Source organism: Lontra canadensis, unplaced genomic scaffold (genome assembly GCF_010015895.1).
Source record: "Lontra canadensis isolate GAN:19392208 unplaced genomic scaffold, GSC_riverotter_1.0 scaffold36, whole genome shotgun sequence".
Taxonomy (NCBI): Eukaryota; Metazoa; Chordata; class Mammalia; order Carnivora; family Mustelidae; genus Lontra; species Lontra canadensis.
The window spans coordinates 4,060,444-4,082,538 of NW_022631030.1; the positions used below are offsets into that span (position 1 = coordinate 4,060,444).

Genomic DNA, 22,095 nt, shown 5'->3' on the forward strand with positions numbered 1-22,095 from the left:
GTAACAAACTTCATGCACAAATTTCTGATTTTACTCTGACTTTGTCATTTTTAACAGTGTCTTTCATTTATATTAAACATTTAATGTGTTTTCTGATTACATGAATCATATAGGCTTATTTTTAGGTTAGAAAAATACAGAAAAACATAACAAAATAAATCTCAACCCCAATGAACTTTACTAAGGTACATTATTTAACAAATATGTCTCGAACCCTTAATGTTTGAGCTGCTAGGCTAAGTGATGGAGTCACGTGCGTGAAGAGCACATACAACCCCTGCCCTCCCCTACTGGAAGAATGAGTAGGAGTCAATCAGATACATGTCAGAGGGGGAGAAGGGGGAAGATGGCACCAGGCAGAGGAAACAGCAAGTACAAGGCAGGAAAGGTAAAAGGCGGCTAGGTGTGGTCGAGAAACCGCAAGAAACTGGACTGGAGAGCAGAAGGTGAGGACCAGGACGAAAGACACGGTTGCAGTATGCAGGACTCAGATACCGAAGGGTCTAGAAAGCCTCAGTATGGTTTGGGGTTTTTGCCTCCGGGCCACAGAAGGCCTTGAAGTGTTGAAAGCAGTGTCGTGGTTTAATCAAAATTTCTTCGTGGGGAAGGTCTTGTAGGGAAGGGAGAGTGCACGCGATGGAACCAGATAGTGTAGACATGGGGCTGGGCGTCGTTAATAGACTAGCGAGGGGACGGCGAAGGGTGGGGGTTGAATTTGAGAGCTCCCGTGTTTAAGAAGTTAAAATTCACAGGACTTGGGCGGAGGATGGTAGGTAACGGATCAGGGAGGACTGCTGGGTTTCTGGTTTGAAGGAGTGGATAGATAACGCGGCTGTTCACTGAGTCTCGGAAGGGGAGAGGTGGTGGAGGGAAAAGATGGCACTGGAATACGGATATTTAAAAGAAATAAGAGTAAGAGGGTGAGGGTAGAGGTAGAACTTCAGTTTGGGTCGAGAGGGGCTGACAGCTCGGTGCACGCAGCCCCGCGCGCAGCTGCCACCGCCTCCCACTCCTCTTCCCTGCGCTCGCCCGCAGCTAACGCAGTAAGCCACGCGAGAAAGGAGAGGCAGCGCTCGGCGCTCAGCTCGAGCCCCGCGCAGGCCCAGTGGGTGCCAGCGCGGAGTCTGCGCAGTTGGGCGAATTCGGGACCTTGGGATCCCAGTCCGCGCGGCGGCCAGCAAAGCTACCTTCCCCGCAGCCCGCCGGTCCTCACTCCCACCCCTTCCGTATTTTGGTCGCGCACGGTTTCCGTCAGTCGCAGCTTCCATTGGCTGTTAGAGGGATTTGAGAGCGGCGATTGGCTCTCGCTGGCCGTCGCTCAAGCGCCCTTCCGGAGATGGTCCGAGGTGGGAAGAGCTGGAGAGAGCCGGCAGTGGAGGGACGGTAAGCTGGACTGCGGTTTTCCCGTGGCAGCGTCGGGGTGCTCTCTGAGCAGGCTCCCGGGGCCAGGCTCTTTGGTCACCTCCGCGAAGCTTCTTCTGGCAGCTTGGCCACGTCTGTCTGCCCTGCGCCTGCAGTGCCTCCGACCCCTAACCCCGACTCGTATCTCCCAGCTCCCTCGTCTGGGGCTTCACTGCTTCTGAGACATGGTTACCGCCATGCCTTAGTGGGAGAAGGACTCCGGGAAGCCTGCGAGGCTGCGAGGGAGAGGTTTTACCAGCCGGGACTGTCTCCCTTTCTCCGAATTCGACCGGTGTTTCAGGGGCCCGGGCCCCGCCGCTTAGGGCAAGTCTTTCCTGCTTCGCTTCTGCACTGGGATTTTTTTCTGTCCTGGCTCCCCCCATCGACGCTTTGTTTTGGCGGTTGTCTTCATACATCAGAGTCATCTCTTCGGCCAGATTGTGAGTCCTTAGGAGGTTGAGGACATAGGTCTCTCCTTTTCTTGAATATCGTTCAGGGTTATCTGTTGGTGCCTTGCGTTAAAATATATACCCGTAAGTATTTGCTGATTTCTTCTTACTGTGATTCCAGATGAAGAGTGTTAGGGATTTCTCCGGTGGTCCTTTTGTTGACCTTTTTGTAGAATTGTGCTTAGATCATCTCACCCTCAGAAGCAAGGATACAAACAGCTAACACTTGTTGAGTTCTGGCGGGATGTTATGCTAAGCATTTTAATATACATTATTTAGTTTAGTCCATAAATCAATTCAGTGGGACAGGCTTAATGATTCCCCTGCTTTATGGGAAACTGAGGTTTAAGTAACTTGAAGGAGGTGACAGCTAGTAAATGTTGGTGGCTTCTTTCTTTTTTTTTTTTTTTTAAAGATTTTATTTTGACAGACAGAGATCACAAGTAGGCAGAGAGGCAGGCAGAGAGAGGGGGGCGGGAAGCAGGCTCCCTGCTGAGCAGGGAGCCGGATGCGGGGCTACATCCCAGGACCCTGAGATCATGACCTGAGCCAAAGGCAGCGGCTTAACCCACTGAGCCACCCAGGCGCCCCATGTTGGTGGTTTCTAACCAGGTTTGTTCAGTCTATCACTAGATGTGATATTAGTATTAGTTGTGATATTAGTTCAGTCTATCACTAGTTGTGATTTTACATTAAAAAAAAACAGGTTCGAGGAAGTTAGGTTATTTATCAAAAAAGTAAAGTAATAAGTTATAGGTTCACTTAAACATTAAAAGAGTTTGTATGAGGGTGTGCTGGTCCTGAAGTTAGAACTGAATGGGGCACAGGCCAGACTTTCTAGGAGCTCACAGTTTATTGGGGGAAGCTGGCAGAATAACTACTTAATAAAACATGTTTGGGGTATTGTGTATACGGATACAAGGTCTATGGGGGAAGGAAGGAATCAGACAAAGAGATAAGATGGCGGGTGTAGGAGGAGAACGGAGCCAAACTCCCTGGCTTTGAATTCTGTCTCCATCACTAGCTTTGTGGCCTTGGGTAAATTACTTAACCTATCAGGGCCCATTACCTTATTTGTGGAGTGGGAGAATAATACCTTAGTAGGTGGGTTGTTGTATTAATGAGTTTTTATACATACAGGACACTTAGAACAGTGCTTTGTGTACTGTACATTCTTAATGTTACATTTTTTGAGGCAGAGTAAAGTAATTGAGGCAGGAAACTTGAACCTAGGCTTTCTGACAGTTGGTCCAATGCCCTCTCCAGTATACAGGGTGCCTCACTGTATTCCTTGCCTACAGAAGGAGGAATGGTGTCCGGATAGTCACTGTCCCACAGCTTCCCCAGGGTGGAGACAAGCAGGGCACAAGGAGAGAAAGTAAAGAACGCTGGGGGACAGCAAAAGAGGGATTCAGGGAGCTTTGCCTAATTTTCAAGTCATTCTAGATATCTAGATGCCTAGATACCTGCTGGGCCTTACCCAGTCAGACAACAGGTATATGTTTTCAGTATCTGTGCTCAGCACTGTGCTGGACACAGTATAGGGAGACAGATGCGCGTGGTGTGGTTCCTGCTCCAAAGCAGCTAATACTGTCCCATTTGTGTGAATGAGAATAGAACACATCAAATGACCATGGGCAGCATACAAATCGGGTTGAGATTTTCTGGTGTTAGCTATGGCAGCCATAGCACCGAGAGACAGGAGTAATCCGAGGGGCAAGTAATTTAGGAAGGCTTCCTGGAATATGATCAGATCCTGACATTGTCTGAAGAGTACAGAGCTCTGGGCTAATGCTGGGAAAGGGAAGGGAAGGGGTGAGGTCCCTGTCCTGAGAGGCCCCTAGTCTGGGGGAGACAGATGTTCCATTCCGTTGTAACAGCGCTGTAACAAAGCAGTACACAGTGCTGCAGGGACAGCAGCTGGATTTTCCAGTTTTACCAGGATAAATTGGAAAGGACTCACCCAGGAAGGGACACTGGGCTTGAGGGTAGGTGGAAGTTTCTCAGGCAGAGTTTGGGGAGAATGTAATGTGTTTAGGGACAAAGATGGTTGGATCAAAGAGAGGAATGAACGGACGGGAGAGGAAGCCAGAGCAGCAGCATGGTGTCGACGAGGAAGTGCATGATCTTTGGATAAGAGTCAGGATGCTCTTACATCAAATGAAATGAAGTTTAAGGGGGGCCTGGGTGGCTCAGTGTGTTGAGCCTCTGCGTTCGGCTCAGGTCATGATCTCAGGGTCCTGGAATTGAGCCCTGCATCCCCCCATCTCTCTCTGCCTGCCTCTCTGCCTGCTTGTGATCTCTGTCAAATAAATAAATAAAGTCTTCATTTAAAAAAAAAAAAAAAAAGAAATGAAGGGGCTGACTCATGGTAGGCCCTCAGTCATGATAGTGTCCTTTCTCCGTTTCTGGAGAAGTAAGTTGAGGCCAGTTGGAGAAGAGCCGTGCGTGCATTTCTCAATGGACTTGATCCTGTAGGCAGGAGAGAGGAGGTTTGGGATGTTATGTCTGACTTAGGAAGGCTTTCCCTACTTTTCCTCCCGTTATTAAGAAAATCATAAGAAAGAGAACATAGGTTTATAGTACTGGACTGTATTTATTGATACTGTTAGTTTTATGTGGCCTCTTTATAAGGTGAATCGTCTGTCAGAACCTACATCAATATTGTCTTATATGAAACAAAACACTGCAGGTGTTGCACATATTACTAACACTAGACATAAATGAAAGGATAATGTACTGTCTGTGTGTGTGTAAGCTTTGATAAATTTTAACTTTTTTCAAAATTTAAGTACTATACACCCAGTGTGGGGCTTGAACTCATGACCCCAAGATCAAGAGTTACATGCTTCACTGACTGAGCCAGCCAGGTAGACAATAAATTTTAACTTTTTATAATAGATTTGGGTATATTTTATGGTATTAAATAATAAATAATAGATAATAAATAGTAAATAGTAAAACAGACTTGTATTCTAAAATAGATTAGTATTTATGTATTCGTGACCTACCTAAATTTTTCTTAATTCTTTAGATATATCTAGACTACCTAATTTGTCTGGGAATTTTTTCAGATTGTTGCAAACCTCCGGAAAGTTTTCCAATGTATTCTAAAAGTATTGCAGAACTCCGCATATAAGTGGATCTGCCCAGTTCACATGTCTGTTGTTCAGGGTCACCTGGACGTTTTAGTTCTGAGCATGTTAGGGGAGTGCTCAGTATCTGCTGGGTAGGTTAGGCAAAGGCAATTTGAATGGTGGTTTAAAATTCTGGCAGGGACTTCGGACAGATGCAGTAAGAGATAAAGAGCTTTGGGGCTCATCCGCAAGCTGTGTGGGTTAGAAAGAATACGGACTTTGGAGTCAGCCTGACCTGACCCTACCGCCCCACTAGTGTGTGGCCTGCTTTGAGCAAACCAGTTAACCTCTCCGAACCTGAAGTTCTTACCTGTAAGTGAAGTTAAAAATAGTACTTCCCTCATTGGGTGGTGTTGGTAATTCAGTGACATCATGTAATGTGTTGACCTGTATAGTAAGTGTGAAATGAAAAACAAAGGGTTTTGTTATCCCCATTTCGAAGCTGGGATGTTCGGGATTCGGAGGGTGAAGTGACTTGGCCACCGTCACACAGCTAATAGGTGGTGGACACAGGAGTGTGGATTTGAAGTCTGTTCCTTGCCCGGAGCCATCTCTTTGAACTTGTGCACAGTGTTCTGCGTTTCGTTGGAATAATTAATTCCTTCTCAGCCTGTCGCTCTGAAGCTTCATGAGAAATCGGCTGTTGAAGTTCTTAGCTCAGTGCCTGGCACCCGCTCCGTGATGTTAGCGTGTGTTTTCCCTTCACAGGCACACCAGGCGGCTTCCAGGGGCTCGAGGAACCGAGCCGCAGTAGCTGTTCCTCGCGGGTCATGGGAGAAACGCCTGCCGGTTCTTGGCAGGCTGTGCACCCGTTTGCCCCCAGCAGCACTTGGTGGAATCCTTGTAGCTGTGGATCTCTTCCTCTTCTAGGGTGAGGGCCATGCCGCCCCCGGCGAAAGTTCCCCGGAAGGAGAACCTGGGGCTCCAGTGCGAGTGGGGGTCCTGCTCCTTTGTGTGCTCAGCCATGGAGGAGTTCTGCGAGCATGTCACTCAGCACCTGCAGCAGCACCTGCACGGCTCCGGAGAGGAGGAAGAGGAGGAGGAGGACCCACTTGGTAAGGGAGCAGGACAGGAAGGGGAAAGAGCTCAAGGAAGGTGGGAAATCTGACTTTTCCTAATGGTGCCGTTTTTGCTTATAAAAACATGGTAGACGCCTTATAGAAAATGGAACGAATCTGCCAGCCTGCCATCAAAGGGCAATATATATGCACATTTTTGGTATGTGCATAAATATGTACATTTTTTAAAAGATTTTATTTATTTATCTGACAGAGATCACAAGTAGGCAGAGGAGAGAGGGGGAAGCAAGCTCCCCGCTGAGCAGAGAGCCCGATGTGGGGCTCGATCCCAGGACCCTGAGATCATGACCTGAGCTGAAGGCAGAGGCTTAACCCACTGAGCCACCCAGGCGCCCCACATATGTACACTAGATAAAGAGGATTTTATTTTTTAAAAAGGATCGTACTGTACATACTGTCAACAGCCTGCTTGTCTGATTCTCTGGTAGTGCTTCTCGGTTTTTTCTTTACTGCCGCTGCCAGTTAGGAATACATTTTACATCCCAACCCCATACACAAAAGTTAAAAAATACTTGAAATAATCCTTGCCTCTATTAAATGCTCTCTGAAGTGTTCTGTCTTGTTCTTTTTCATTTAAAAAAAAAGAAATGCAGAGGGGCGCTTGGCTGGCTCAGTCGGTGGAGCACTCAACTCTTCATCTCAGAGTCATGAGTTCAAGCCCCATGTTGAGCCTGGAGCCTCCTTAAAAAAATTGGTGTGCAGGGGCACCTGGGTGGCTCAGTTGGTTGAGCGGCTGCCTTCGGCTCAGGTCATGATCCTGGAGTCCTGGGATCAAGTCCCACATTGGGCTTCCTGCTCGGCGGAAAGTCTGCTTCTCCCTCTGATCTCTCCTTTCTCATGCTCTCATTCTCTCTCTCTCTCTCTCTCTCTCAAATAAATTAAAAAAAAAATTGGTTTGCAGTCCTCTAAATTGATTTCTGCAGTCACTAATAGGTCACAACACAGTTTAAAGAACTCTGTTCTGCAGAAAGTACAGAGGCAGCTCTCTTTCCCCTGTCTCAAATTCTGTTTTAAGTCTCGTGACTATGAACTATAAGCAATAGTTTTAGAAGTCAAATAATATACGTATGAAAGAGAAATTCTTTTTTAAAGATTTTATTTGTTTATTTAACAAAGAGAGAGATCACAGGCAGGCAGAGAGGCAGGCAGAGAGGGAGGAAGAAGAAGGCTCCCCACCGAGCAGAGAGCCCGATGTGGGGCTCGATCTCAGGACCCTGAGACCATGACCTGAGCTGAAGGCAGAGGCTGAACCCACTGAGCTACCCAGGCGCCCCTGTGTGAAAGAGAAATTAGGGTATGTGTGTGTGTGTTTTAAAGTAGGCTCTATGCCCAGCATGGGGCTTGAACTCATGACTGTGAGATCAAGACTTGACCCAACATCAGGAGTTGGATGCTCAAGCAGCTGAGCCACTCAGGTGCCCCTTATATAGATATTTTTCAAGTATTTTATTTATTTATTTGTGAGAGAGAGAGAGAGAGAGAGAGAGCACGCACACACTAGCAAGGGAGGGGGCAGAGGGAGAAGCAGACTCCCGCCGAGCAAGGACCTCACCCCCAGCTGCCATGCAGGACTCAATCTAGGACCCTGGGATCATGACCTGAGCCAAAGACAGATGCTCAAGCAACTAAGCCACCCAGGCACCCGCCCTTTATATTTTTTTAAGTACCTACTTTCTAAAACAACTAAGCCCCTGTAAAGACTTGAAAATGTGCTTGGAGGGGCACCTGGGTGGCTCAGTGGGTTAAAGCCTGCCTCTCTGCCTACTTGTGATCTCTGTCAAATAAATAAATAAAATCTTAAAAAAAAAAAAGAAGAAAGAAAATGTGCTTGGAGAGAGCTGCTTAAGAACCAGGCAGTGGACTGCAGCAGTCAATGGCTTTTCCAGAGAGGACAGGCCTCGGGGAGAATATAGGGAAAGGAAGGACTGGTCTGAAGGAAGGAGTGGGAGGTGTCCCGAACTGGGAGGCTGAGGCAGAAATCCGGAGCCACTAGCGCCTGCCAGCCACCCCTGCCATCTGGGAGTTTTGGGCACCGGGCCTTGAACACACCCTTCCCTCTGCATCAACAGCCACACTTCTCCCTCTAGTTTACAGATACTCACCCTTCACATCTCAACACAGGGACACTTCCAAGTCATCCCTGTCCATATCAGATGACCTCTGCTTGATGATGTTATAGTACCCCAGACCACCACCCCCTCATAGAGCTTGGGACTGGCTGGGGTTTTACATTCATACGTGTGATTACTCGATTAATGTTTTTTCTCCATGACTGAAAGCTGTTGTGAGGGTGGGGACTGGGACCCTTTTTACTCTTTGTATCCCCAGTGCCTGGGGCACGATTGGTGGTAGTTAAATGCTGGTATTTGCGAAATGAACTGCTGGTAATTGGGTCAGAGTCCAGCCTCCTCTCTCGCTGCTAAGTGCTATAGGTAGGAGAACTGAGCTTTGCAAAGTATCAGACTCTTCCTTCTAAACATCTTTCTGCAGAGGAGGAATTCTCCTGCTTGTGGCAGGAGTGTGGCTTTTGTTCTATGGACAGTTCGGCTGACCTCATCCGCCACGTTTACTTCCACTGCTACCACACCAAGCTGAAGCAGTGGGGGCTGCAGGCCCTGCAGAGCCAGGCCAACCTCAGCCCCTGCATCCTGGACTTCCAGAGCCGCAACATCATCCCTGACATCCCTGACCACTTCCTGTGTCTGTGGGAGCACTGTGAGGTCAGCGGGCAGTGCTGGGAATGGGGGCGGAAGGAAGTTGGGGATCTTAGCTCACGATGCCTTGACCCTCTCAGGGATGCCCTATGTATTCCAGGTTCCTGCTAGCATCTCATTTCCAGGTAGCTCCCTTGCTCAAATAGGGAGGGGCATGCCCCTGCCGACCTAATTTGGGAGACAGCCAAGGAGCCCCCCTTGTACACGTAGGGGTCAAAGTCCTTCTACCCATCCTCACCCCAAGTTGCTCCTGGTACAGAGTTCCTTCGACAATCCCGAGTGGTTCTATCGGCACGTGGAAGCGCACAGCCTGTGCTGTGAGTACCAGGCGGTCGGCAAGGACAACCATGTGGTGCTGTGTGGCTGGAAAGGTAGGGCCTTTAAAGAATGCCTGGGGTTGCTGAGGGCCTAGGGCAGCTAGGCATGGGCCCAGTCCCATGGGGTAAGGGTCGCTACTGTCTGGAGACTCAGCACCAGAGCCTGCTCTGGGGGTCCGTGGCTGGAGCCTGACTGGGCTTTCCTTCCCAGGCTGTACCTGCACCTTCAAGGACTGCCGGAAGCTTCGAGAGCACCTCCGCAGCCATACCCAGGAGAAGGTGGTGGCCTGCCCCACCTGTGGGGGCATGTTTGCCAACAACACCAAGTTCTTAGATCACATCCGTCGCCAGACCTCTTTGGATCGTAAGCAGTCCGAGAAGAAGGGGAGTGGGTGTAGGCTGTCCTGCTTGGGGTGGGGGTTAAGGGCATGTTCCTGGGAGAGGGGGCCACTGAAGGCATCTGCAGTTTGGCTACTTCTGTCTTAGGGCTCAGTCACCTGCCACAGCCTTGGCTGCCTGAGAATCATTAGATGTTTTATTCAGTGCTTACCATGTGCTCTCTTTTCCCAGTGAATTCCCACAGCCCCATGATGTGTGCTTCTTACCCCCTCTTTTTTTTTTTTTTTTTGAAGATTTTATGTATGTGTGTATATATTTATTTGTGAGAGAGAGGGCCCGAGAGCACAAGCAGGGGGAGCAATAGGCCAAGGGAGAAGCAGGCTCCCTGCTCAACAGGGAGCCTGGTGTGGGACTCCATCCCAGGACTCTGGGATCATGACCTGAGCCGAAGGCACACACTTAACCAGCTGAGCTACTCAGGCACCCCTCACCCTCTTTTTGCAGATGAAGAAACTGAATCTCAGGTTAAATCACTTATATGAGGTTGCACAGCTAGTTAGGGGGCAAGCAGGGATTCTAATTCAAGTTCTCGACTCCCAAGCCCCGTGCTCCTTCAGTGGTACTGTGTCTATCCCTAGTTCTTAAGCTCCCCCTTTTCTCGGGTGGCTCCTCTCTCCCGGGCTTGCTGGCACCTCCCCGCCATCCCCCTCAGCCCACCCTGTCTTCTGCCTGTTCTGCCCCAGAGCAGCGCTTCCAGTGCTCTCACTGCTCCAAGAGATTTGCCACGGAGCGGCTCTTGCGGGACCATATGCGTAACCACGGTGAGTAGCCAGAGCCCCCTCGCGCCTGGCCCTCCCTCCAGGTTCCCGCTAGGCTTCAGGTCACGGCCCCCCTCTCTGCTCCTCTCAGTGAATCACTATAAGTGCCCTCTGTGTGATATGACCTGTCCGCTGCCATCCTCCCTCCGAAACCACATGCGCTTTCGCCACAGCGAGGACCGGCCCTTCAAGTGTGACTGTTGTGACTACAGGTAAGGGGAACCAGCTAAGGGGCTAGAAGTCCGAGAACTCACGGTCCAGCGTCCCCCGTGCCCTCCAGCCCCGCCTGACCTCTCCCCACAGCTGCAAGAATCTGATTGACCTGCGGAAGCACCTGGATACCCACAGCAAGGAGCCAGCCTACAGGTGTGATTTTGAGAACTGCAGCTTCAGTGCGCGATCCCTCTGCTCCATCAAGTCCCATTACCGAAAAGTGCATGAAGTGAGTGGGGCTGTCGGTGGGAGAGGGCAGGCAGAGGTGTGGGGAACCCGGGGTGGAGAGTTGGCCTCACTGTCCTCCCCTCCCTATCAGGGAGACTCAGAGCCAAGGTACAAGTGTCATGTGTGTGACAAATGCTTCACGAGGGGCAACAACCTCACTGTGCATCTTCGTGAGAAGCACCAGTTCAAGTGGCCCTCAGGGCACCCCCGTTTTCGGTATGTCAACCCTGCCCTCTAGATTCACAGACCTTCCCCTCCGCACCTCCCCATACCTTTTCAACAAGTTAAAAACCTCAAATTTGGAACGCCTGGGTGGCTCAGTCGCTTAAGCATCTGCTTTCGGCCCAGGTCATGATCCCAGCCAAGGTCCTGGGGTCCGCCTGCATCGGGCTGTCTGCCCAGTGGGGGGTCTGCTTCTCCCTCTGCCCCTCACCGTTTGGCCCCTTCCTACTTGTGCTCGCTCTCTCAAATAAATAAATAAAATCTTTTTTTTTTTTCTTTTTTTTTTTTTTTTGAAGATTTTATTCATTTATTTGACAGAGAGAGATCACAAGCAGGCAGAGAGGCAGGCAGAGAGAGAGGAGGAAGCAGGCTCCCTGCCGAGCAGAGAGCCCGATGCGGGGCTCGATCCCAGGACCCTGAGATCATGACCTGAGCCGAAGGCAGCGGCTTAACCCACTGAGCCACCCAGGCGCCCCTCAAATAAATAAATAAAATCTTTAAAAATTTCTTTGAATTTGATGATAATCCACCATCTCCATTCAGGCTTGAGGAACCCTGAGAATAAAGTGGTGGAGCAAAGATGATTATATTGATTTTTAAATGTGGTTCTGGAGCCCTGCAGCCAGAATCACAACTGGAGCCTAAGGGTCCTGACCCATAGCTCCGTGACCGTCTCCTAATTCCTGCGACACCCCCACCCTCCAACACAGATCATGTCTTTATCCCACCTTCTCTTCCTCTCTCCCTGCGTCTCAAGTTCCTACATATGATTTCCCATCGTAAGTACTGCTCTTTCCCTCTTGTCTTGTCTTCCACATATTCCCCTAAAGATCTTTTTGGTCTCCAACTCCTGTCGCTTAAAATCCCAAGGCCTGTCCCACCCCCTCATGTCTGTCCCTTACCTTGCCGCTCACCGGGACGTTCCATGTCCCCCTGCGCACGGTCGCTGCCCTGTGTGCTCCTGCTTCACCAGGTACAAGGAGCATGAAGATGGCTACATGCGGCTGCAGCTTGTTCGCTACGAGAGTGTGGAGCTGACACAGCAGCTGCTCCGGCAGCCGCAAGAGGGATCGGGCCTGGGAGCGTCGCTGAATGAGAGCAGCCTTCAGGGCATCATTCTTGAAGCAGTGCCTGGGGAGCCAGGACCCCAGGAGGAGGCTGAAGAGGAGGGGGAGGGCGGGAGCAGCCAGGGGACAGGCCTCCCAGCCTCTCAGGACACTCCCAGCCCCGTCATCCATGTGGTGAATCAGACCAACGCCCAAGGCGAGCAAGAGATTGTCTACTATGTGCTATCGGAAGCCCCGGGAGAGCCCCCGCCAGCCCCTGAGCCCCCCTCAGGGGACATCATGGAAAAGTTTCAGGGAATAGCGGAGGAGCCAGAAGGGATGGTGTGAAGGCTGCGGAGCCTGACCATTTCCACCCCAGGCCCCGGGGTTTGCGCCGGGCTGCTGGCTGTGCCCCGAGCGGGCAGCCCCTGCCAATGGAGGCCTTTAAGAGTGGTGCCAAGAGCAGTGCGGTGCGCTCTGGACCCGGCCTGCGTCATGCAGCAGACTCTGAAGACTTCCCTTTTCTGCCGGACCACATTTGGTGGGGGATCCTGAGGAGTCTGGATTCCTTGAGGGGGATGCCCTGGTCCTATGTGTTCCTGTAGAGGGGCTAGTATCAGGCTTACCCGTAACCCCCTAGTCATGCTGAGATGGTATCCAAAATCCTGTCACCTCGTACCCAGTCCCGTCTTCAAGGGTCCTTAGGTCCAGCGATGCCATGTAACTGGTCCCTGTGAGGGCCTTTTCCTCACAACCAGCCAAGGCAGCGTGAGCCCGGCAGTCCTTTTGCTCCGAAGGGCTCCTACAACCGCAAGGTCCTCCCCAGTTATCCTCAGGGATAGGAGTGGAGGTCCTGAGTGTGTGTGTAACAGTTGTTTCGGTAATAAAAGAAACACTTGGGCTGTTCTCATTTCTCCTTCCTTATGTCTCGTGGCTGTTAACTGGATAGTGAGGAGATGCAGCTGCCCGGAAGAGGAGCTGAATCGTTAGGCTTGTTCTTCTAGTGACTGAGGTTCATTGAACTTTGTTCTTGTTCCCCCCCCCCCCCACCCCTTGGTGAAACTTCTCCATTTCTTCTCAGAGCATCTACCGTCTCTCTGGAGGTCCCGTGCGTGGGCACAAGTAGCGCTCTAGAATGCGAATGCGTGGCTCATCAGGAAGAGAGCCTCTGGCCGCAGCCATGCCCTCTGAGTTCTGGTTAGATACCCAGTGTCTCTGGGAGAGGGGTTTCCACCTGTGGGACTGGGAAGGAAGCCTGGGGTGGGCGAGGGGAGGTGGATCTGGGGGCCCTAGGGAATGGCAGGTACTCTAGCTTTAGGAACCAAGTTAGAAAAGGGGGAAAGGTTCTGTTTTTCACTAGATTCTCAAAGACATTGAGACCGTCCAAAATACGAGCCAATTTTTTGGCCTGTCTAGCCACTTCTCAGCACCGTGTCCATGCTTCGGGTTGCTTCCACTCTGGAGAAGTCAAGGAAATATTCTCAGGGGTCCTAGCTGGACAGAAAGCTGCCCACCAAAGACCAAATGTAATTCTCTTCACAGAAACGGTGTGCCTGTTGCAGGAAGAATTTAGGAAAGAAATATTTCTCTGTTAATTCCATCTGCCATTTACTGAGTTCCTCCTATATAGTCCAGGCACTGTGGCAGGGGCTGAAGATACAAAGATGGACAAAACCCAGGATCTGCCCTGAAGACACCTGGTAGAGAGGCAGGGACAGTGAAGTGATGGCAGCCAGGTGGGACTCACCGAGGAGGCTCCGAGCAGGAGGCGGCAGTATCCCTTGGGCTAGGGGTCAGGAAAGGTGTCGTCGAGAAAGTGATAGAGCTGCCATGTACAGAGGTGTGGACAGGTTACTCCAGGTCAAGGAAACTAGGTCTGTAAAGCTGAAGGAGTGCTTTATGGTCTGCAGCCCAGAAGGCAGGAGGCTGTGGGCAGAGATCGGGAAGGCAGGCCAGGCCACCCAGAAGGACTGTCAGGTTTTCAGGTGGTGATTCTGCAAGCGATGGGGCATATACATTTGGAAGCGTGAGCGGTTGGCAGCAGAGAAGAGCTGCTGCAAGGTTTCAGATGAGAGAATGAGGGCTTCAGGCTATGTGTCCCTGCGGATGTTCCCGTGGCCTTTACGAGGAGCACCTTCAAGGAGAGGCAGTGTCGGGGAGAGTGGAGACCTGGATGAAAGGTTGGTCCCCTTGGAGCTACAGGGTTTCCAGGCTCACTTCTCCAGGATCCTGGACTGGTTCTGCCGCCCACACACTGCCTTCCACCAAACAAGTGTAATCTGCTTCCCCCAGCATGCCTTCCGCTAGTTGAAGACAACTGAGGTTTCTTTGGGCTAAGGACCCCCAGTTTCTTCTATACCTACTCTTGTCATGTAATTTGGGGCCCCCTCCCCCCTCCTCCTCCTCTGGGCCTGTGTTTTGGTGGTTCTACCAGGCTCTCTGTTGTGAAGCCACTGCCCTCTAGAACCCCCTTCTTTACATATTTTGTTACTGCCCAGACCATGTTACCTTCACTTCAGATGTATGCAGCTGTTACCTTGGACTTAACAGCAGGATCTCGAGTTTGTCCTTAGTAAATTTTGTGTTGTTAGACTTGATGGACACCTGTCTCCATGTGGTGGGTTTAAAAAGTTGAGTAGAACAGAGCCAAAGACCCCAAAAGCATGTCATTAGAGATCTTTCTCCTAACCAAGCCCAGATAAAGACTTGAAAGACTCCAAACCTTGGGGCGCCTGGCTGACTCCATCCGTATAAGGAGTGACTCTTGATCTCAGTTGTAAGTTCAAGCCCCACATTGATTACCTAAAAATAATAAAGTCTTTAAAAATAAACGAAGGCTCGGGGCGCCTGGGTGGCTCAGTGGGTTAAGCCTCTGCCTTTGGCTCAGGTCATGATCTCAGGGTCCTGGGATGGAGCCCCACATCGGGCTCTCTGCTCAGCGGTGAGCCTGCTTCCTCCTCTCTCTGCCTGCCTCTCTGCCTACTTGTGATCTCTCTCTCTCTCTCTCTCTGTCAAATAAATAAATAAAATCTTTAAAAAATAAATAAGTGAAGGCTCCAAAACTTGGAAACATGGTGGTGTCCCATTTTCCATATACAATTCAAAATGAAGGAGCACCTGGGTGGCTCAGTGGGTTAAGCCTCTGCCTTTGGCTCCGGTCATGATCCCAGGGTCCTGGGATCAAGTCCCACATTGGGTTCCTTGCTCAGCAAGGAGCCTGCTTCTCCCACTGCCCGCTTCTCCCTCTGCCTGCTGTTCCTCCTGCTTGTGCTCTCTCTGGCAAAATCTTGAAGAAACAACCCCCCCCAAAAATGTATTAGACCATGAAGCATATATAGGGACATCCAACTGATTATAGTTTCTTTCGAAAATACACAGTTGACCCTTGAACAATGTGGGGGTAGGGGTGCTGACCCCTCACACAATTGGAAATTCATGCATAACTTTTGACTCCATCTAAAACTGGTGACCACAAGTCTCACCAAGAGCAGAAGATGTCAATTTACATGTTTTGTATGTCGTATGTACTCTACTGTGTATTCCTACAACAAAGGTAGCAAAAAAGTGTTTTAAGAAAATCATAGGAAAAAATACATTTACAGTACTGTTGTGTATTTTTTTTTTAAATCTGAGTACAGTTGGGGGGCGCCTGGGTGGCTCAGTGGGTTAAGTCTCTGCCTTCGGTTCAGGTCATGGTCCCGGGGTCCTGGGATCGAGCCCCACATTGGGCTCTCAGCTCAGCGGTGAGCCTGCTTCCTCCTCTCTCTCTGCCTGCCTCTCTGACTACTTGTGATCTCTATCAAATAAATAAATAAAAATCTTTAAAAAAAAAATCTTAGTACAGTTGGACCCATACAGTTCAAACTAGCGTTGTTCAAGGGTAGCTATATATAGTAATGATCAAATTCTGGTCTCAGTTTTTTCTTCCCTTTTTTTTTAATGCCCTTGTTTTGTGGGTATTCTAAGGAATGGCTCAGGCTGCCTGCCCCCTCTCTGTAATCCAGCATTAGCTATGCTTCCTTTCCTCTGTTGAGCAGTACCTTGAGGGTCAAGCTGATGCCGGAGGTAAATGGCCTTCCCTACCAGTCTTGGCTGTGCTCACACCATGCTCTGAATCATGGTGATTCTGGCCTGCTACCATGTGACTCCCATTCTCCAGGAGGAGGGACTTCTGGGCTCAGCAGGCATGGGTTAGCAAGCACTGGACCCAGTGGCAGGGGTTACTGAGTCAAAGCAGCCAGAGGCCTGTGGAAGGATATCCGAGATGGGATGGAGGAGGGTGGAAATTTGGAGGGTGACAATACTAATTTGATTGCGTTAGGGTTTCATCCAGGTCAGCCCATGAGTCAGACATCGTGGCGTCTGAAGATAAAAGAGAGAACCTGTCTTACTCTTCCTCTAGGAGTGGGGCCAGGGTTGGGGGTGGGCAGTGGAGGTCAGGAGAGAAGCAAGTGGCCCAGGAGTGTGGAAGCTAATGCTGCTTTTCTCCTACCTGGGGCACGTCTGCGATCTCAGAGAAGAGCGCAGAGGAGCTGAGTGAGTATAGAGGAGAAGTGATTCCCCAAGGTGAGGAGAGGGAGGAATGGTCATGAAGAATAAAGTCTTCTTCTGTGAGATTATGACCTATTGAACATACATATAATGAATGGTAAATGAATGAATGAGTTTTGCTCAAGCCCAGGAATCCCACGGTGCACTTTGGGAATAAGGAGCATGCCAGTTTCATGTTCAACAGCAGGAATTGAGGCTGAGAGGGAAGGTTGGTGGGGATGACTGAAAACTTTTCATTCCATGCTAATTAGCTTGAATGTCTTGACCGGGCAAGTAATATAGAGGACAAGTAGACAGACGACATGGAGGGAATTTAATAAGACCTCCAGATGATTCGCGGGGAGCCTGCTTCCTCCAATCTCTCTCTCTGCCTACTTGTGATTTCTTTGTTTGTTTTTTGAGTTTTTTTTAGATTTTTTTTATTTATTTGACAGACAGAGATCACAAGTAGGCAGAGAGGCAGGCAGAGAGGAGGAAGCAGGCTCCCTGCTGAGCAGACAGCCTGATGTGGGGCTCGATCCCAGGACCCTGGAATCATGACCTGAGCTGAAGGCAGAGGCTTTAACCCACTGAGCCACCCAGGCGCCCCTGCCTACTTGTGATTTCCGTCTGTCAAATAAATAAAAATCTTTAAGAAAAAAAAAAGAATTGTCAAGTTTTAGAATTGCCATTAGTAGGTATAGGAGTGGGATAGATCACCTGATGACACAGCTGAGGTTGAAGACCAAGATCAGGCAGTGGCAACTTCACTACAACAAAACACTTTTTTGTATAGACACTGGCACCACCCCCCGCCCAGAGCAAATGCAGAAGACAGACCTCAAGGTTGACCCCCCAACCAGGACATGTATTGCGCTGGCCAAGGAGCAGGGTAATTAAAACAGCTAGAGAAGATGGACAGGGAGGTCCTGGGAGACTAGAGGGTAGTGGTTAGAATCAAAGCACTGGAAGTTCCAGGGTATCTGGCTAGCTCAGTCTGTGGAGGGGGTGACTCTTGGTTTCAGTGTCATGAGTTCAAGCCCCACGTTGGACACAGAGCTTACTTAAATATAAAACAAAGAAACCCCCCAAAACAACCCCCCAAAGAACCCCACAAAGCATTAGAGGCTCCAATAAGGCTTTTGGAGATTAGAAAGCGGAAGGGAAAGCTTGTGGTCAGAAAGGACATTTTTTTTAAGTGGGGGGAGAGGCAGAGGGAGATGGAGAATCCCAACAGGCTCCTCGCTCAGCGTGGAGCCCAACACCAGGCTCAATCCCATGACCCTGAGATCATGGCCTGAGTGGAAATCAAGAGTGTGTCGTCTAACTGACTGAGCCACCCATAAATCCCAGAAAGGGGACATTGTTAAATAGAGCTATTCAGAGTTCACAGTATGTCTAAAAGAAGTCAGCTGTTGCGTGAAGAGAAGTCACTGTAGTGGAAGAGAAACGCCTACCCAAAGAGGCGTATCTGCCCCTGCCCTGGAGGAGTGGGCGCTGTCTCACAAGGGGAACCGGCCCCAGAGAAACACTGGCAGACACCTGCTCCAAGGCTGGTTCCAAGAAAAGGACACAGCCAAGAGGTGTGGGGAGAGTTCAAGTTCTAGGGGAAGGAAGATGACAGTCTGAGACTGGGAGAGGGGAAATGGGGGGGGATCTGAAGGAAAAAAAGAAAGAGACTCTTGGGCAGAGAACCTTGGCATTTTACAGCTTTGGAGAGCCCCTGATTTTCTTTGTAGCAAAAGGAAATAGCACTACCTAGCGAGAGAGATGGAGAGGTACATATTACACACTAAAAATGCACTTCAGCATGGCTTGATTTTGTTATATATGTTGTGTTTTTATAATTTTAAAAGACTAAAGGTCTTTTAGAAAACAACAGCAAGAGCTTCGCCTAGTAGCTACCCCTTCACTGCTGGGACTTGGGCCGAGGATGACTCCGGCAGCCTCCCTGCCTGTGGACCCCTCATTCCCAGTCCTGGGCTGTGTTTCCCCCAGTGGCCAGCAGAGGATCTGTTGACAAATACACTTTAAAATCATTCTTTCCAAAGATGAAAGACTAGCATGCTGGGCAAGGGAGGCACCGTGGATGGGGGGCCTGCGGTGATGGAAGCAGAACTGAGATGGTTCCAGAGTTCCCGGTTCTGTTCTTTCCCAGCTCCCACAGGGCACTGCTACCCTCCCTTTCCCATAGGTCCTCAAAGCTCCTTACTAACTGCTTCTCCCATAAATCCCGGCCCAGGCAGCCTGTCTGCTAGGTTAACTCCTGGGACTTAAACTGAGACAGGAATTTTCTGTTTCTGCCTTGTTCCTTACAAGCCAATTATCGCCAACCCTTACCTGGGTCTAGGGAACCTGCCCAGGGTGGAGGCTCTGTCTTGGGAAGGGAGGGGGTCCCGGGTGGGAATTGAGGAGTTCCTAGAGAAAGGAAAAGATCAATCTCAGGGAATGGAGGAGGGCTATTTGGGGAAGAGATGGATTGTCCATCTGAGGGAAGGAAAGTCCATGGTAGGAGATGGGGGGAGTGGTTCTGGGAATGGTGAGATCTAAACTGAGGAATGAAGGTTCTCTTGAGCAATGGTTCTCAAAGTGTGGTCCCCAGACTAGCAGCATCAGCATCACCTTGGAACTTATTAGAGATGCAGATTATCTGGCCCCACCCCAGATATTGAATCAGAAGCTCTGAGAGTAGAGCTAGCAATTTAATAAGACCTCCAGATGATTCTGACTTGTGCTCAAGTTTGAGGACCACCAACCACTCTTGAGTTATGGGATCTCTTCTAGGAACTAGAGATGTGTTCTAGGAAATCAAAGGTCTGATCTGGGGGGATATGTGGTGGGAGTATCTTCTAGAATGGGGAGGGTCTGCCCTTGGGGACCTCTAGAAGGTTGGAAAGGTTTTACATCCTAGAATGGGAAGAGGTCTGTTCATAGGAGTGGAGATGGATCTGCTTACAAAATGGGAAGGTGAAATAGTAGAGAATGAGGAAGGGTGACATAGTAGGTAACATCACAGTTTTGAATCACTAAGTCTTGGATTTGGATCCCTGGAGCCATTATGTTAGCTGTGTGAACTCATACTTGTAACTAACATTTCTTTTCCTTTTGTTTTTAAGATATTTACTTATTTATTTGACAGAGAGAGATCACAAGTAAGCAGAGAGGTGGGCAGAGAGAGAGGAAGGGAAGCAGGCTCCCTGCTGAGCAGAGAGGCCGATGCAGAGCTCCATCCCAGGACCCTGAGATCATCACCTGAACCAAAGGCAGAGGCTTAACCCACTGAGCCACCCAGCATCCTGTAACTAACATTTCTGAGCATCAGTTTCCTTACGCGAAACGCGAGAGGCTAATACTGTCCTCACAGAGTTGTCATGAGGGCTGGTTAGACCGTCCAGTCAGTGGTTAGTTTTTGAGTTATTGAGTGTATTTTCTGGGTCCAAGTTCTAGGAATTCAGGGGAGAAGGATGCAAGCCTAGCTCTTTCCCCAGAAATCATATCTCTCTGCCAGCTACCTAGCACATGGTAGGCATTCGATAAATGTAGTTTCCCCTCCTTTGCCAAGGAAATGGAAGATTCTTCTAAGGGAAATAAAATGAAGTATGTTAATAAAAATAAATAAAATGAAGTATGTTTCATTGATTCTTGAGAATAAGCACTAAGCTCTTGAACCCTCGAACCTCATAAGAACCTTTCAAGGCTGATCTACAGGATTTTTTTAAAAGATTTTATTTATTTATTTGACACAGAGAGAGAGATCACAAGTAGGCAAAGAGGCAGGCAGAGAAAAGCCCGATGTGGGACTCGATCCCAGGACCCTGAGACCATGACTTAAGCTGAAGGCAGAGGCTTAACCCACTGAGCCACCCAGGCGCCCCTGATCTGCAGGATTTTTATCATGTCTCTTTCATGGATGAGGCTCAGAGAAGTGGAAAACTTTGCTTAAGAGCATGGAATGAGTAAAATCATTAAAGGTCGGAATGAAGATCTCCGACTCCAGATTTAGAACATGGAATATGTGCTCATGAAGTGGGGAAGGGACGTCCTCGAGAACGGGAAGGCCTGTTCTAGGGGAGAGAGAGGACTTCCATGGTTATATGGCAACTGTTCCAACCTAGGGAATGGAAGTTTCAGGGAGGGTAGTGGATCTTGACTTCCTTCCCAGTGGGATCAGCTCAGGACTTCTAAAAACACTAAGACCTGAGTCCCACCTTAGAGATCAGGATTAACGGGTTTGTAATATTATCTGGATGTCTTTTGAAATTCCCCCAAGACTGAGGACCATTGCTCTGGGGCATGGGATGTGAATCCCACGGTGTGGAAAGCCAGTCAAAGACTTGGAAATGTTGGTCTCTGAAGCTGGGGAAGCCTGTCCAGAGGAAAAGGGGACACGGTGTTCCCAAGAAAGGGGAGGAAAATCTCCCAAGGACTGGCAAGTTGTATGTCAGGGAAAGGAGAGGAGTGTCATTAGGACGTGGTGGTTATCTTGAAAGAACAGAAGAGCCTGCCCAGAAAATGGAGGGAGACAAGCCATCTGGGAATAGGGCTCTGAGAGGCCCCCATAGCAGGATGGGTAAAAACAAAGACTTCAAAGTTCAAGCATACTCTCGGGGACATTGCTTAACCAAGGTCCTTATGCCCATGTTTCTTTATTTCCAAAGAGAGGCTGTAATGTTTGCCTCCTAAGGTCATGATGAGAATTAAATCAGGCAATGCCAGGTCCATAAGGATTGCTCAGTAAATGCAACCGTTGGGGATGGGGAGTCGCTATGGGAAACTGGCGGTTAACTTGGGGAACAGGGGTCCATCTCGAGAGTGAGAACTTTGGTCCTGAGGGATGGTGCTGATGTAGGCAGGGAATGAGAGGAAGGTAGGGAGGGCTGGATCCTAAACACACTAACCCTCACAGTTACAGGGCGGAGCCTGGAGATGTCCTGCAGGGGCCGCCAGCTTCCAGGCTGCGATGAGGCAGGAGGAGGGGCTGAGGAGCAGGGGAGAGGTTTGACTGCTGGTAACCTCTCCGATGCTGCAGTAAGGAGGTGGCAGCAGCCCTGGCGGCCTCCCCTCCCATCTGTCTTTGCTCTGTGACAGGTGGGAACTTAAAAGCTCAGGCCACGTGTCTCAACTGGCTAACCTACTTACCCCTAGAAGACTCAGCCTGGGCAGGTGGGGGCCAAGAGGAGCATGAGGAAGGAGCAAAGCAGGGGAAAGCCCCAGAGTGTTCTGGAGGACCTGCGTTTGAAGGCTTGTGGGCTGAGGGAGAGCATGACACGTGTACTAGAAGATGCCCAAAGCAGTGTCTGTGAGCCAGGTGCCATTGCCATGGTGCGTCTGTGTGTCCAGCATCAGGCGTGTGCCTGTCTTAAAGGTCTGGATTTGCCTGGGAGAGTAAGGACTTCTGTCTGTAGTTGGAGTAGGCTGAGTTCTAAGTACCACTGTCACCTCCCAGCTGTTTGCAAGCTCTCCCAAAGCGGCGTCCACCGGCCTTCCCTTCTTAACTAGTTAGGGAAGGTGGAGAATGGGGTGGGGAAAGGGGAGGAGGCTCTCCCGAGACTCTAGCTTTCAAAGCCTTTTTATCTAGTTTGGGGAATCGCTGGAGGAAGCC

General features: G+C 49.8%; 1 protein-coding gene across 1 annotated transcript; it reads left to right on the top strand.

Annotated features, from left to right (window-relative positions):
* Positions 1-1,269: 1,269 nt before the first annotated feature.
* On the top strand, positions 1,270-12,311 carry HINFP (histone H4 transcription factor). The gene is made up of 10 exons (XM_032868705.1): positions 1,270-1,383; positions 5,858-6,042; positions 8,557-8,786; positions 9,040-9,151; positions 9,309-9,461; positions 10,180-10,257; positions 10,346-10,466; positions 10,558-10,696; positions 10,787-10,911; positions 11,891-12,311. The coding sequence occupies exons 1-10, from the start codon at positions 1,337-1,339 to the stop codon at positions 12,309-12,311; spliced, it is 1,611 nt and encodes a 536-aa protein (XP_032724596.1). The 5' UTR covers positions 1,270-1,336.
* The last annotated feature ends 9,784 nt before the right edge of the window (positions 12,312-22,095 follow it).

Bases quoted from the DNA above. Each gene is read 5' to 3' on its own strand.
- HINFP (XM_032868705.1), top strand. From the start codon at position 1,337: ATGGTCCGAGGTGGGAAGAGCTGGAGAGAGCCGGCAGTGGAGGGACG. The intron at 9,462-10,179 runs GTAAGCAGTCCG...GTTCTGCCCCAG, and splicing joins TCGCCAGACCTCTTTGGATC to AGCAGCGCTTCCAGTGCTCT. The intron at 10,467-10,557 runs GTAAGGGGAACC...CTCTCCCCACAG, and splicing joins TGTGACTGTTGTGACTACAG to CTGCAAGAATCTGATTGACC.